General features: G+C 35.8%; 1 protein-coding gene and 1 long non-coding RNA gene across 2 annotated transcripts; both read left to right on the top strand.

The window, feature by feature from the left end:
* Positions 1–601: 601 nt before the first annotated feature.
* LOC139785630 (uncharacterized) lies at positions 602–8,713 on the top strand. Its single transcript, XR_011722013.1, has 5 exons — positions 602–7,371; positions 7,460–7,569; positions 7,889–8,012; positions 8,263–8,373; positions 8,659–8,713. It is a non-coding gene; the product is annotated as an uncharacterized lncRNA (long non-coding RNA).
* Positions 8,714–14,160: 5,447 nt separating this feature from the next.
* On the top strand, positions 14,161–16,089 carry LOC139785629 (uncharacterized). The gene is made up of 3 exons (XM_071724800.1): positions 14,161–14,196; positions 14,838–15,109; positions 15,543–16,089. Exons 1-3 carry the CDS (start codon positions 14,161–14,163, stop codon positions 16,087–16,089), a joined length of 855 nt encoding a protein of 284 aa, XP_071580901.1.
* Positions 16,090–17,067: the final 978 nt, after the last annotated feature.

The raw sequence follows: 17,067 nt of genomic DNA, 5'->3' as shown, positions 1-17,067 counted from the left end.
TATTATTCCTTTTCTCAACTACCTCTTTCCTATTATATCCTATTAAATATTTATCCAAGATTAAACTTTATATAAGTTAGTGCAAAGGAGCGATACATATATGTATACATATCACGTAACATTTTATATAAGTTATTGATCTCGCTTTTTTATATAAAAGACATGCTTCCAGTTATTAATTATTATTACCTTTTTTTATGCATTGACTTTAGCCTAATCTGTTATAGCTTATTTATATGTAGTGATTGATAACTGGATTTTATACCAGTTAAAGTAGTAAAGTGACGTGAGATCCGATATCTTTTTTATTATAAAATAAAAGATTTTTAAAATAATTATCTTATGTATAGAATCTATCAGTTTCATCTCGCTTAAAAATTATTTTGAAACAATATATTGTATAAAAAGTAATTTTAATAATTTGCAAAGTACAAAGTGATTATTATTATCAACAATAGAAATATTAATCGACTCTACTGGCCATTATAATTGCCAAGACAATACGACCACAATTTGGTTCGATTATCGTCAAGACGTTCTTTTAACCAATATAAGCTGCTCTAATCTTTGATACCTATATATAAGCATCTCATTTAAATAATTAAATTTATTGCGAAAGATATTACCTCAGCCAGGGTTCGAATCTGGTGTCGTCACCCATCACGGAATGAGGGAGGTTCCAGGTTCGAACCCTGGCTGAGGTAATATTTTTCGCAATAAATTTAATTACTTAAATGAGATGCTTATATATAAGTATCAAAGATTAGAGTAGCTTATATTGGTTAAAAGAGCGTCTTGATGATAATCGAACCAAATTGTGGTCGTATTGTCTTGGCGATTATAATGGCCAGTAGAGTCGATTAATATTCCCATTGTTGTTTATTATTTGACTGGCGAAATAAAAATTTATTTATGATTATTATTATATTAATTCTAATCGTGTGTTGTGGGAAAATTATTCTTTTCGGGTCTTACGTCATTTATCTGAATTTCTCATCTTTGCATATATGCTTCTTGATGAGATTCAGCAATATTAAATCGTTCGAATCGATGAAAATACGCATATATGGGCTTTAGATTTTATCAAATGGCGGATCTGTTTATTTTCTAATTAGTTTTATTGTTTATATTATAAAGTTTATATTTAAAATTTAATATAAATTTCATAATCGCGATCGAATCTCTTTGAATAAAAACGCTGTCGACATAGAGATTTTTTTTCAAATTCAGATTTGTTTCCAATCGGATATGTATTTTAATTATTGAATATATTTTAATACAAATAAATAACGCGTGTAAACAATAAATGCGCAATTAATTTGTATAGATACTAATGGAGTTATTATTATTATTGTTAATTGGTTAATTCCATAATTGATTTAATTAATGTGATGGCCCCTTCGCGACGCGTTCGTGTTTCGCGCATCGTACAAAAGCGTAAAATCTTTTACGCTTATTGCTGGCAGCAGGAGTATTTCTCCTTGCTGTCGATCTCTGATCGTATGAAGTCAGAATACGGCCAAGTGCAAAAGGTGAGTCCACTCTGGCCAGAAGAAAGAAGACGAAGAGGATCAAGGTAGGTTGGTGTATAACACCAATCAATTTGTAAAAGGTACATAATGGTAAGCCTAAGATTTTCTCGTATACGTGCGATTGCACGTAATCAGAGACGGACAGATGCCGTCTCGAATTAAATCTGAATTAAATCCGAATTAATTCCGCGTAAAATAAACCCCCCATAAAAACTCGTAAACGGTTCCGATTTAAAACCAATGTCATGCGCATTTTTCTAATTTCGGGTGATCGCGATCATAACTATAGAAATACTAGATAAAAACACGGGTAGGTAGGAATATTATTCATGTAGGTAGGTAGGAATATGGGTAAAACCTAGATAAAAATCGGGTAAGTAGGGATGTGTGTGTGTGTGTGTGTGTGTAAAAAAAACAAAAAAAATATGAAGCTTATATCCCAGAAAATGAGGACCGCTGATTGGAATCGGCGGGGGTGGTGGAGGGCCTCTACAAGTTGGCCCATTTTTATCGGACAGAATTTTAGCTGAAATTAAAAGTGTAACTTAATTTTATTTAAAAAATCTAGGCCGAGTTTAGCCAAAGTACATTCAATTGCAACGATGTCCGGTAAAAACGGGTCCTCTTTTATAAGTATAAAGTTTATAAAATACACATTAATACAATTGTACAATTAATAATATTAATAAGTTGGTAATATATAATATAAAATAATATATATGATTAAAATAATGAGAGAGATGCCCCCGGAAAAAAGGGAGGCGTCTCATTATTTTCAGCCTTTATTTTCAGCCTTTGGATTATTATTTGTCGAAGAAATAAGAGAAAGCAAACTCAAGGAGAAGAAAATAAAAAAATGTACTTTACATTCCAGAAGAGAAATGTTTGAAATGTTACAAATAAAATACTATTGGGTTAGGAGATACAAGATCGAAGAAAAAATTGTAAATAAAAGGATTAAGAAGAATTTACTGGCAAGATGACAAAGAAGAGACGACATAATAATGATAGAAGAACGAAGGCTCGAGAGATAAATAGAAATCGAACAATTAAAAAATTTGTCGAGAAAGAATTAAATAAAGCAGAAAGCATAACACCAGAGGCAGAAAAATCGTAGAAAGACATGAAAAGGAATCAGGAGGAATTTGTCGGCGAAGCGTCGCGATAGAGGAGACAATACAACGATAGAGGAACGAAGATCGAAGAAAGAAATGGAATAAGAAGAAAGAGAAGATTGTTGAAGGAAGACCAAGGAAGCGAAGAAGAAATCTCCATGCAAAAAGGATAAATAGAAAACTAAAATAAAAGAAGTATTGAAGATGGAAATTGCGATGGAGAAATTACGAAAAGTAATTGTTCAGGCAGAATCGAAGAGGACAGAAAGAATATAACAAAAGAAGAAAGATCGTAGAAAGACATAAAAAGGAATCAAGAGGAATACGTCGGTGAAGCATCGCGATAGAGGAAACAACGCAACGATAGAAGAACGAAGACCGAAGAAAGGAATGGAACAAGAAGAAAGAAAAGCTTATCAAAGAAAAATCAAGAAAGGAGGACTTATGAAAAATTTCCCGAAGAAGAATTAAAAAAATAACGGCGGAGAAAGAGGATAACAGAAGGATGACATGACCAACGAGAGCAACGAGACAATGTAAGAGGAGAAACAAAGAACCAAAGTGAAAGGAGTATTGAAGACGGAAATTGCGATGGAAACATGACAAAACATTACGTTTCTCGAGGAAAAATTAAAATAATGACGGAGAAAGAGGATTGACAAGAAGAACATTGTTAAAAAGGAATAAAGAGGAACATCTCAACGAAACATCGTGATAGAGGACACAATGCAAAGACGAACAAAGACTGAAGAAAGAAAATGACGTAAGAAGAAAAGAGAAATTTATCGAAGGAGGATCGAAGAAGAGGAAAAGGAACGTCGCATTTTCAGGATTGCCGCTCGAAATCGTTGCATTTTCGAACATTAAAATCGTCGCATTTTCGGGAGTGCCGTTCGACGTCGTCGGCTTATCCGGAATTCCGTCGCGCGATTTTAATAATTAGCACATAACTGCGTCAATTTCCACGTTCTCAGACGTGACGGCTGTCTCGTGCGTGGTCCTTGAGCGGAAAGGTGCCGGGATCGCATAACAAGAACTGCCCAGATCATTTGACTTCACTGTGCGTGGAAGGGTGGCTACCAGACGTGTCGGTGGCGAGGGGAGATAATCCACATTGTAGAGAGCTCGCTTTCTACTTTTCGAGGATCTCTCTTCTCTCTGTCGAACACTATTCAACTGGCCACGCGGGGCTAAGTCCTTAATCGGGCAAACCGAGTCAGTTGTCCGGCTCTGAACGCGTCGAGATAACGCGGTCATCGCGGAAATAATCGGGCGTTAATTCGCGTTTCGGGATCGTCGCGTAAAATATCGGTTTTTAATAATTAGCATATAACTGCGTCAATTTCCACGTTCTCAGACGTGACGGCTGTCTCGTGCGTGGTCTTGAGTGGTATGGGCCTGGATCGCATATCAAGAACTGCCCAGATCATTTGACTTCACTGTGCGTGGAAGGGTGGCTACCAGACGTGTCGGTGGCGAGGGGAGATGATCCTCATTGTAGAGAGCTCGCTTTCTACTTTTCGAGGATCTCTCTTCTCTCTGTCGAACACTATTCAACTGGCCACGCGGGGCTAAGTCCTTAATCGGGCAAATCGAGTCAGCTTAGTCCGGCTCTGAACGCGTTGAGATAACGCAGTTATCGCGGGCGATTTTAAAATGGATAAAATCGGGTGTTACTTTACGTTTTACTCTCATGAGTGATGTATAAAATATCGCGCGATCGTAATTATCCGCGAAAAGAAGAAGAATAGTGAACAGACTTTAAAAGAAATCAAGAGGAATCTGTCGGTGCATCGACGCGATAGAGGAGATGACGCAAGACAGACCAAAGACTAAACGGAACGGAAAGAATAAAACAAGAAAAGGAAGAAGTTTGTCGAAGAAAGATCAAGGGAGGGAAGAAGAAAGGGCCATGTAAAAATGATAAAGGACCAAGATGAAAGAAGAAAGAAGTATGAAGAAGATGAAGTTGCGGTAAAGAAATTACAAAAAGTTTATCCAGAAAGAATCGAAGAGTGCAGAAAATAACGATGGAAGAAGGAGGATCTTAAAAGGACATGAAGAAAAATCAAGAAGAATCTGTCAGCGAAGCGTCGTGATAGAGAAGACGGTGCAACGATGGATGAACGGAAGACCGAAGGAAAGAATGGAACAAGAAGAAAGAAAGGATTATTGAACGAGGCTCGAGGAAGAAAAGAAGAGACACATTTTTGGATACATCAACCGTAATTGTTGCATTATCAGGAGTGCCGTCCGAAGTTGTCAGACTTTCCGGAATGCCGTCGCGCGATTTTAATAATTAGTATATAACTGCGTCAATTTCCACGTTCTCAGACGTGACGGCTGTCTCGTGCGTGGTCCTTGAGCGGGGACGACCTGGATCGCATAACAAGAACTGCCTTGATAATCTGACCTAACTGTGCCTGGAGGGATGCAACCGGACGTGCCGGTGGCGAGGGGAATGATCCTCATTGTAGATCTCGCTTTCTACTTTTCGAGGATCTCTCTTCTCTCTGTAGAACACTTCATACCGACCACACGGGGCTAAGACTTTAATCGGGCAAATCGAGTCAGTTGTCCGGCTCTGAACGCGTCGAGATAACGCGGTTATCGCGGGCGATTTTAAAATGGATAAAATCGGGTGTTACTTTACGTTTTACTCTCATAAGTGATGTATAAAATATCGCGCGATCGTAATTATCCGCGAAAAGAAGAAGGATAGTGTACAGACTTTAAAAGAAATCAAGAGATCTGTCGGTGCATCGACGCGATAGAGGAGATGACGCAAGACAGACCAAAGACTGAAGAAAAGGATGAAACTAGAAGAGAAAGAAGTTTGTCGGAGGAATATCAAGGGAAGGAAGAAGAAAGGGCCATGTAAGAATCATAACGAAGGACCAAGGTGAATGAAGTATTGAAGATGAAATTGAGGTAGAAAAATTACGAAAAGTTTATCCAGGAAGAATCGAAAAGTGCAGAAAGTAACGACGGAACAAGAAGGATCGTAAAAGGACATTAAAAGGAATCAAGAAGAATCTGTCGACTATACATCGTGATAAAGGAGACAACGTAACGAACGGAAAACTGAAGGAAAGAATGGAACAAGAAAAGGAAGAAGTTTGTTGAAGAAAGATCAAGGGAGGGAAGAAGAAAGGGCCATGTAAAAATCATAACGAAGGACCAAGATGAAAGAAGTATTGAAGATGAAATTGCGATAGAAAAATTACGAAAAGTTTATCCAGGAAGAATCGAAAAGTGCAGAAAGTAACGACGGAACAAGAAGGATCGTAAAAGGACATTAAAAGGAATCAAGAAGAATCTGTCGACTGTACATCGTGATAAAGGAAACAACGTAACTAACGGAAAACTGAAGGAAAGAATGGAACAAGAAAAGGAAGAAGTTTGTCGAAGGTAAATCAAGAGAGGGAAGAAGAGAGGGCCATATAAAAATGATAAACAAGGAACCAAGGTGAAAGAAGTATTAAAGATGAAATTGCGGTAGAAATATTACGAAAAGTTTATCCATGAAGAATCGAAGAGTGCAGAAATTAACGACAGAAGAAAAAGAATCATAAAAGGACATAAAAAGGAATCAAGAAGAATCTGTCGACTATACATCTTGATAGAAGAGACAATGTAACCAACGGAAAACTAAAGGAAAGAATGGAACAAGAAGAAAGTTTGTCGTAGGAGGATCAGGAAAGTGCTAAGAAGAAACGGCCATGCAAGGAAGATAGGAGGATCACGGAGAAAGAAGTATTGGAGATCGAAATTGCAGTGGAGAAATTACGAGAAGTTTGTTCAGGATGAGTCGAAGAGTTCAAGAAAAATAACGACGGAGGAAGAAAAATCGTAAAATTACATGAAAAGGAATCAAGAAAAATTTGTTGACAAAGCATCACGATAAATGATATATATCGTAACGATAAAGGAACGAAGATCGAAGAAGAAAATGGAATAAGAAGAAAGAGAAATTTGTCAAAGGTAGATCAAGGAAGCGGAAAAGACACGGCCGTGTAAAAGGGATAATAAGAGGACCAAGGTGAGAAGAATATTGAAAATGGAAATTTTGCGATGGAGAAATTACGAAAAGTTTATCTAGGAAGTATAAAAAAGAGCAGAAAAAACAACGATAGAGGAAGAAGAATCATAAAAAACCGTTGTTAAAAAACGAATCAAGAGGAATCTTCCAGCAAAGCATTATGGTAGAGGAAACAATGGAACGATTGAAGAACGAAAACCGGAGACGAAATAGAGCAAAAAGAAAGAGAAGTTTATCGAAGGAGGATCGAGATCTAACTGTTGCTGCAAAAATGAAAGAAGAAAGGAAACAGTTATGTAAAATAGATAAACGGAGAACCAAGCTGAAAGGAGTATCGAAGATGGAAATTGCGGTGATTTACAAAAAATTGTCGAGGAAGAAGTGAAAAATTATGACGGAGAAACAAGGATTATAGGACATTGTTAAAAAGGAATAAAGATGAATATTTTGAAGAAGCGGTAGAGGAGATGATAGAATGCAACGATAGAAAACTGCAGAGAAAAAATGGAGTAAGAAGAAAAGAAAAGTTTATCGAAGGTAGATTGAGGAAGAGGAGAAAAAACGTCGCATTTTCGAAAGTGCCGTTCGAAGTCGTCGGATTTTTCGAGATACCGTCGCGTGAGTCTCGAAGGAGTTCTATGGAATTAGCAACCCGAACACACACACACAGTCTGAGAAAGTGGTGAGTATAATTGATTTATATATATTACGTTATATACGAAAACTTCACTTGTTTTTCTTTAATCGAATCGCTTATTTAAATGTTTCAGAAAATAACGCGGAAAACGTTGCATCGATTCAACGTGATAACTCGAGAGGACAGCCTGAGAGGAGGAGGAGGCTTGGGAGAGGCATCGGGCGCCAACGTACCAACTTTACAGTAAATATTATTTTTTATTTTGTGTAAAAGTAGTTCTTTTGTTTTTATTCTTGAGTTGTTTTATTTCACAATGATTTAGAAATAATAATTAAAAAGAAGTAATTTGAAATTTTATAAAAGTTCAGCCTTGTATATATTTATTATTAACTTCAGCTACATAGCCAAGAAGTGGACTTGGTTTACAAATAAAAAGTTCAGCCTTGTAAAGATCTTTTTCGGAGAATGTACCTATAATTATTTAAATAAATATTTAATTGAATGATGAATAAGAAGTTTGATGCGTGTAAGAATTATTTAATCGTTTATTTATATGTTTTAGAAAATAATGACGCGGGAAGTCGCATCGTTGCATCGATGGAATTCAAACTGACAACCCGAGAGGACAGCCTGAGAGGAGGAAGAGGCCTGGGAGAGGCATCGGGCGCCAACGTACCAACTTTACAGTAAATATTATTTTTTATGTTGTGTATAATTAGTTCTTTTCCTTTTATTCTTGACTTGTTTTATTTCATCATGATTTAAAAATAATTAGAGAGAAGTACTTTGTGAAATTTTATAAAAGTTCAGCCTTTTGTAAAGATCTTTTTCGGAAAATGTATAATTACTTAAATAAATATTTAATTAAATGATGAATAAGAAGTTTGATGTGCGTAAAAATTATTTAATATTAAATCATTTATTTATATGCTTCAGAAGAAAATGACGCATAAAGTGTCGCATCGAGAGAGCTGACAACCCGGAGGATAGCTTGAGAGGAGGAGGAGGCCTGGGAGAGGCATCGGGCGCCAGCGGAACAACTTTGCGGTAAATATTAATTTTTATTTTGTGCAAGAGTAATTTTTTTTGTTTATTCTTGAGCCTTTTTATTTTATCGTGATTTAGAAATAATAGTTTGAAAAAAAGAAGTAATTTAGTATTTTTTATAAAAATTGTGATTCTTGTAAATATCATTTTCGGAAATATGTAATTATTTAAATAAATATCCAATTAAATAATGAATAAAACGTTCGATGCTATATAAATTATGTTTTAAAATATTGAGTTTTTTGAGCACTGTTTTAATACAAATTTTATATTTGTTTGTTACAGAATCAACATAGCTATGTGGCAGATATAATTCCGCTGTTGCGCATCGGGATTGGTGAGTGATAAATTAACATATCAATTGAGATAATTGATAACTGGATTTTACCAGTTAAAGTAGTAATATGACGTAAGATCTAATACATACATATATTTATTGTTATGAAATAGAAGATTTTTCCTTAGTTAATAATCTAGATAATTATTTTACAATCAATTAGTTTTATATTATTTAAAAATAATTTTAATAATTTGCAAAATATAAAAAAATAATTTTAATAAATTCCAATTGTGTGGGAAATTTATTATCCCTTTCGGATCTTACGTCATTTATCTGAATTTCTCATTTCTGCATGCTTTTGAGATGAGATTCAGCAACAAACCGTTCGAATCGATGAAAATACGCATATGGGCCTTAGATTCTATCGAATAGCGCGTCTAGCAATTTTTATTCATTTATTTTTAAATTAAAGTTTTTTTTCTTGAATAAACTATGTATATAAAACTTTATTTAATTATATAAATGACTTTATTCAAGCAAATTTTCTTCATTTAATGTAATATAATCTCTCTCGTTTCAAGATTAAATATTCTTGCGTATATATAAGTATATAAGTGTTGATTTGACACTTCTTTTTTTCTATGTACTTAATTAATTTAATTAATGTGATGGCCTCTTCGCGACGCGTTCGTGTCTCGCGCATCATACGAAAGCGTGAAATCTTACGCTTGTTGGCTGTAGCAGCAGGAGTATTTCTCCTTGCTGCCGACCTCTAGCTATAGCCAGAATACGGCCAGGTGCTATAAACGGTGAGTCTATACTCTGGCCAGAAAAATGAAAACGAAGAGGATCGAGGTAGGTTGGTGTACCACATTAATCAAAGTATAAGAAATACAGGTAAAGGTAAGCTTGTAAGGCTATCTATATACGTTCGATTGTAGGTACACATAATCAGAGAGACGGAAATATTCACACAGAAAAATAATCATTCTGCAGCCAAGAAATGCACTTACTTATATTATTTTACTTCTTTTAAGTAAGTTTTCTTTCAACCAAGAATATTTTCTTAGTAATAGTTTTCAAATATCTCATACACAATTCGACACAAGTCGAATTTTAAGAATATTATTTTGAGTAAATGTAATTTTTACAATGACTTTATTTGTGGTAGATTTGCGGATATACAAGTTTACCATTTACTTAATCCGCAAATCTACCATAAAGTCATTGTAAGAATTACATTTACTCAAAACAATATTCTTTACTTGTGTCAAGATATTTAAAAATTATTAGTAAGAAAATATTCTTAGTTGAAAGAAAACTTACTTAAAAGAAATAAAATAAAATAAGTAAAGTGCTTTACTTGGCTGTAGAATGATTATTTTTCTGTGTGTGTCGTCTTGTATTAAATTTCTATTCCGCATAAATAAAACTCTCAATAATACTTTTAAATGGTCCTTTTAAGTGATTTAAAACCGATTAAAAACCCGATTTAAAATTTGCTAGCGCTTGTCTGATTACGGGTAATCGCGGTTGTAACTATAGGTGTACTATAATACGTAGAGATACGGGTAGGTAGGAATACGGGTAAAAATTAGATGAAAATCGGATAGGTAGGAAGACGAAATAAGCAAGGATACGGGTAGGTAGGGATATGGGGGTGTAATTTTCGACAATTAAAAGAAACTTCATTAATATTATAATTGTAAGGAACTTAAGTAGGAATAAGTAAGCATACGGGTAGGTAGGGATAAAGCGGGAGGGTGTGATTCAACAATAAACAAAAATTAATTTCTTTTATAATTTTAAGACATTTAAATTTATCTGTGTAAAATTGTAATAATATAACGCTAAGAATTATGTATGTATAAAACAATATAATCTGTCGCGCGAAAATTGTCAATTGTATAAAATTGTATATGTATAATTTGTATATGTATAATTAAATTGTATATATCTAATTTTTGTGTGAACTGGATTACACAAAATCGGAACGCGTATATGTCATATGTACTTTCTAAATCTGAATCAGTGAATAGTCACTAATTCAGCAGTACTATTCACTGATTCAGATTTAGAGAGTAAGCTTCGTAATTTTAAGTTTGTAATTGATATTAAATATCGGTTAATTAGATGTTGATTATCAATACTCTGTGAAGTTATATTACTATAAATTATGGACGATGTGTTAGTATACGCATTTACGTTTTCGTGTAATCGTGTAACCGGAATTAATAAGATATGTTATATACAATTTTATCTTTGTGAGACTATATAATTTTGTGTTGTTTTATTAGTTTATTATGTATTGTATTGCTTTATTGTGTTGTTTTATTGCTTTATTACGTATTAGATTTTGGCGTAGACTAAATAGTATAAAAGAGTAAAAAACAAAAAACAAAGCTTATATCCCAGGAAATGAGGACCGCTGCTGGTTGGAATCGGCGGGGGTGGTGGAGGGCCTCTACAGATTGGCCCATTTTTATCGGACGGAATTTTAGCAAAAAATTGAAAGTGTAACTCAATTTCATTAGAAAAATCTAGGTCGAGTTTAGCCAAAGTACATTCAATTACAACGATGTTCGGTAAAAGCGGGTCCTCTTTTGTCCGTATAAAGTTTCAGAAAATATACAGTAATACAATTAATAATATCAACAAGTTAGTGACATATAATCTAATATATTATAAATGATTAAATTAATGAAGAGAAGTATCTAGAAATAAAATACTATTGGGTTAGGAGATGCAGAATTGAAGAAAAACATTGGGAAAAAAGGATTACGGAGAATATATTGACCAGATAACAAAGAAGAGATGACATAATAATAATGATACGAGAACGAAGATTGAAGAGATAAATGGAAAATCGAACAAGAATAAGAAAAAATTTGTTGAAGAAGGATCAAGGAAAACAGGGCAAAACAACGATAGAAGAATAAATTACAAGCAGCATCAAGAAAGAATTAACAGCATCGACGATGGATAAGAAAAACTATGAAGATTTTGTTAATAAAGAATTGAAATAAGAAGAAGAAACAACGACAGAAAAGGATGGGACATACAAACGAGGTATAAGCAACATAAAAAAAAATCAATCAGCACCGACGATAGATTGATGGAAAACAATTTTAAAGAATTGTTAATGAGGAATCAAAATGAGCAGAAAGAATAAGAGGGACTTTATCGGTAGTGTCAAAAAATGTGTATGCCAAATAGTTTCAACGTTGAAAATGGATGCGAGTGTCGTATCAAGCAGTCCAGCAAAACGCGCCGGCGCGGCGTGGCCGTTCTCAGATCAGTTTCTCTCTGATGGAACTTATCCACTAGCGCCTCTATGTGCACGAACCATGTGCTTTGATTTACGTAGCCATGCAACAAATTTTTCCAACGGGTAACACAGTCTTCTGTCCCACAGCGCCCTGAAATAATTTTTTATCAAAAACCAAAAATTAAAGAATAAAATATATACTCGTTATAAAACATATAAGCTATTAGGGTCTTAAGATATTTAGTGCTTTATAAAATAATTTTCACCTAATATCATCTCCTTCTCTCATTTCTTTCATTTCTCTGTTCTTTTGAATGTATAAAATGCATACTTTTATACAATTGCGTATATAATTAACCAAATGCGATGATTATGTGGAACTTTGCATGGCACGATAATCAAGCACTTTATTGCAATTGCCGATGTTTAACAATCTAGGCAATGGAAGGCAACCTCTCAACTCGCGCAAAATCGATACCAAGCTCTGCCTAATCATCTCACAATTAGAAAGGGATTTACGCCTCGAGTCCGCTTTTTAGGCTGGTGAATGTACGGCTGGTAGACATGACGAGAGAAGAGACGATTGATTTAGTCGATTGATTAAATTCTTAATTATATTGATTAGAGCCGAGCCATTTGTCCAATACAAAGCGTTGTGTTTAACGTTCTGAATGAAATCCCATATATACTATCGAAGCATCAGATTTTTAATTATAATTTTTAATTATAATTTTTGCAGCTATCGACAGAAACGTAACAACTTGTCTGACGAAAAACAAATGCCAAGGCCGGCCTTGTATTTCTATGATCATGAAATATTGAACACTATGTAAAATAGTCTTAAATCGAATATATTTTCTAGTTTTTAATTAAAATATGTATACAATATGCGTTAAATTTCGTTGACTTCTTTTGACGATGTACCTTACTCCGAGCTCGGAATTTGAAGTTGATTTGCAAGTTATAATGAGACAGCTGAAATATAGAAAAAAGGAAATTGCGATATAAGATTTATTCTATTTATAACCTTCACGGTAAATTAACAATTGCACAGAAATTTTTTATTTAAATATTTCATAATTTCCGTTTATCATTTGCATTTAATAAGAGAGTGTCGCGTAAAGAAGTCGATTCGCGAGATAGACGTCATCGTGATATCATTGCGAATAGTTATTTAATTAATTAAGTGGATTTGCTAAATCGCTAATTGTGCACTCCTGCTAATCGTATTCCAATGTGCGACAAAGCAATGAGCAAACATTCTGTCTGCCCACTTTATTAATCGTAGTGTCTCTCTCTAAGGGCAATATATTTTTGATCTAACAATTATCAGACAAAAAAATCAATATCATGGGCATATCCACATTATCCACTCTCAGACTTCTTTCTGAATCATGTAGTACCAGCAGTCGATCGAAGAAGTTACAAGGAATCGCATATCGTACAAGGGTCACTTGTGATCTCTGAAGTCTCTTCAGCATTCATTTGCCTGTTCAGAGAGCACAAGAAGATATCGACCGTAACGTTGTGCACTCTGGAGGAAGAGTATGAAATAAAATGAAACCATCAAATGAGTCGCCATTTTGTCGGTCCCATTTATCGTTTAAACGAGACAGAAATTAATATCTTTATGATTATTTTTTATTTGTCGCACGATTATTGCAAAATTATATGGATAAATTATTCGACGACTGACTCATGTAATTTTTCTCGCAGCGAATATTTCGTTCTGTTGACTTTTTCGACTAAAATCAGCGTTTATTAACAATCATTAATGCTTCGATATTGATTCTAATTTTAGTTTTCTTCTTCTGCATAAAAAAACGTATTCCTCCAGCTATGAAAAATACTTTCGACTCTAAATTCGAAAGTGCATCCGCAATCCGCATGACAAAAGCTGTTCGACAATATAAAACGAACCGACAAAAGAAATTTAAATAAAACAGGAGTTATTCGTCACGCAGAATTCGACTCGCGACTGTGTCTTCTCGGAGACAAAAGGAAAGTTCCTAATAATGCTTCGCAATTCGCGTGAATGGCGCGTATACCGGTCTTGACACAGAAAAGGGGGGAAAGTGTAGAAATCACCGTGTAAAGAACAGAGACGGGAATAACATCGCTCTACGCATTTCCTGGCCAGGACAAGACTTGGCTCTTAAGCAGACGCGACGGCACGCTGTATAAATGGCACGCGAAGTGCGTGCCGCCGTTTTAGTCCTTTTTACGAAATAGGAGGAGGATGGCGGTTGCCAAGAAAATCGGCATTGTCTGTCTGGTAACGAGAGTTCCGAAACATCCAAAGTTGTCGCGTTTCGCGATCCGTTTAGTTCACGAAACTGCGTAGTGATAATATACAAGAGTAAATATATAATTGTCTTAAATAAAATAAAGTAACAATGTTGTGCGCCGTAAAATACATTGTAAAGTATGTGAAGTTAGATGAACAGCAAATAAAAATCATGTGATTTAACGAAAATGTATATCTCCCATTATGATGATGTGTATCTTCCGTTTTGTGATAATTATATATAAATAATAATTATATACATTTTCGTTATAAATGAGTGATTTTTACACTTATTGTTAATGTAATTTTACATACAATTTTTATGGTATACGTTTTAATATAATGCTAATCGAGATGTGAAGCTAACACCAACTACGTTTACTATGTTCCCCTTATCGCGAAATAAGAATCTCGAAGTAGAAGATTGGACAGTCACGAAATTTGCTATCGGTGCCGTGAACTTGGCTGTCGGCTCGTACATTTTCGCTCAGGGTGCTTAGGTGCATCGACCCTGGTCCTAAAACGAATCTGGCGTTGTGCCGCTGTATAGCGGGAGCGGCACGATAGGAATGCCTTTCCGAAAGACAGACGCGAATACGGCTAACAGACATACCCTTGCCTGAATGTAGGTGATACACGTCTGCCTGACGAATGCCATATTGGTGACTAAGGTATCTTCGGATCCGACGAACGTACCGCATTTGTGGCACAGTTATTTGTCGGTTACGAGCGCTCCATTTCCGAAACATCCAAATCATCAATACGATGATCATCGCGCGATCGGCAACGATCTGGAGAAATTAGCATCCTCCAAAGATCTACCGATAGCACGTCCAATGGGACTTCAATCCGCGTCGACTTCAAGTAATCACAGGCAGAAATCGCAAACGGGTCCTCAAAGGTATTAAAATTGTCATTTCGCTTTTTAAATTACGAAAATGTGTGAAAGAAGGAAAAAAAGTAATGAATATATTTATACAAAAGATACTCGTCATTTATATGGATGGCACTTTGAAAATCTTGCGTAAAACTTCAACAGAATTCTTTGATTACTCTATCATCGATTCTCTCTCAGCAAAAAAGTCGAAGATTATTTATCAGGAAGCTCCAATTTTCAACAATGAGTTTCTTAAGGAGGAAACCTTAAGTAAAATTTATAAATTTGAATATCGTACTGAAAAATATAACTAAAAATTATTTCGATTCTAAAACATCTATGGACAAAATTTTAAAATACATGTCGACTATTCTCATTTTGAGAACGAAGAATCTTGCGGTGGTATCTCTCTCGCAAAAAAATGCGCATACTATATCTTCTTCTTCGATACTCGAAGGTTCCCTACGGAAATTCACCAGGACGACGTTTGGCTTTCGGCGAAAGTGCCAAACGCATCTCCGTCGCCTCTGCCGCAAGCGCCGACGACGATGGCGACGACGACGATGACGACGACGACGTTATCGGGACCTCGAGGTATCCGGGACTATCATCGCCACGTACCTCGACGATTGGCGTATCAGGATGTCGATGTACTCGACAGATACCTGACGGACGAGCCGTATGACGATAAACTGCCGTATCGTGGAAAAATTGAGACAGCGTCGTATTACCGTCGAGGGCCGCAAGACATAACGGCAATCATCAAGGCCCTCGATCGCTTCCTGAGCCATACTCTAAACGACGATGGCTACAATAGCAAGGTACATCCGCCGCCCAATCCCGTTCTAGCCCTCGTTCTGTCCCGATACGGGCGTTACGTGCCTGGACCGCGAAACCCTCGCGTATACGCTTATTTGGCGGCGAACAATATCCACAACCATCAACCCTTCGGCAAGTACAAATACGAGTTCGACGAGGAGCCAATTTACACGGCAAGAAGATAGCGAATGTAAGAAATGTTATTAATGCACTTGAAAACATGATAATGTAAGAAAACGTATAACAATAAAATGACAATAGCTTGTACACTTTATTTGGAAAAATTCGTTCTCGGAGCATTTATTTGAGTGTGTCTGTCAGAAAATATAGTAAGATGATTGACAGGCGAGCGAAATATTTCTTACATAAATTGTCGTCATGCTCCGAGATCTTGGAATACGCTTTACGAGAATTTCTCATAGTTTGCTCGTGATGAAATATTAGATGATATATAGTCGAAGATTGCTATTGCCTTCAGGCTGTCGCACCTAATTCATAACATTCCCGACTTCCGACTTTATCTCGAGCCATATAAATCCGATGTTATCCCAATTCTTTTGCAGAGAAAGGCAAAGTATATAAGGAGGAAGAATCAATTTTAATTGCAACAGATAAACGATTGATTATATCCGCGAAAAAAAGTTGAAAAAGGGAAATAAATAAATTAATACAACGATTCTAAATACTCGCGTCTTCTAGGCGTGGGTCGGCGTTCAGGCCTTTGTTTTTCTCCTCAGTTAAGAGCTCTCGCACTTATAAAAATATTCCCCGCACCTATTCCCCGTGCCGCCCACAATGTAATTTGTCTCATAGCCATTCACAAAGGCATAACGACGCCCATCAAGGCCCTCGGCCGCTTCCTGCGCGGGACCCTGAACGACCGTAGCACTTCTCTCCGCAGCGCAAACTGCGTCCCGTCGATCAATCTCACATTAAACGTTTGCTGACCGTGCTTAAACACGGATGGTACGTACCTATCGTATCCGTACATTACATTTTATTTGCTCGCGATCGGCGGAATCGATATCTTTGTGGGAATTTAAGTCTGGTCACATTTAAACTATCTGTAGGAACGATTCCACAGTTAGTGTTACAATTGTCTTCTTCGTACGGTGGCTGCGCTGTAATTAACAGCATGAATCTTTAGAAAGCGCTATTAAAGG

This window comes from Temnothorax nylanderi, unplaced genomic scaffold (genome assembly GCF_030848795.1).
Source record: "Temnothorax nylanderi isolate EJ_2023f unplaced genomic scaffold, tnyl_v1.0 TNYL_tig0850_pilon, whole genome shotgun sequence".
NCBI lineage: Eukaryota > Metazoa > Arthropoda > Insecta > Hymenoptera > Formicidae > Temnothorax > Temnothorax nylanderi.
This window is presented reverse-complemented; position numbering and strand designations above follow the sequence as displayed.

Bases quoted from the DNA above. Each gene is read 5' to 3' on its own strand.
- LOC139785629 (XM_071724800.1), top strand. From the start codon at position 14,161: ATGGCGGTTGCCAAGAAAATCGGCATTGTCTGTCTG. The intron at 14,197-14,837 runs GTAACGAGAGTT...GCCTGAATGTAG, and splicing joins AAATCGGCATTGTCTGTCTG to GTGATACACGTCTGCCTGAC. The intron at 15,110-15,542 runs GTATTAAAATTG...CGATACTCGAAG, and splicing joins TCGCAAACGGGTCCTCAAAG to GTTCCCTACGGAAATTCACC.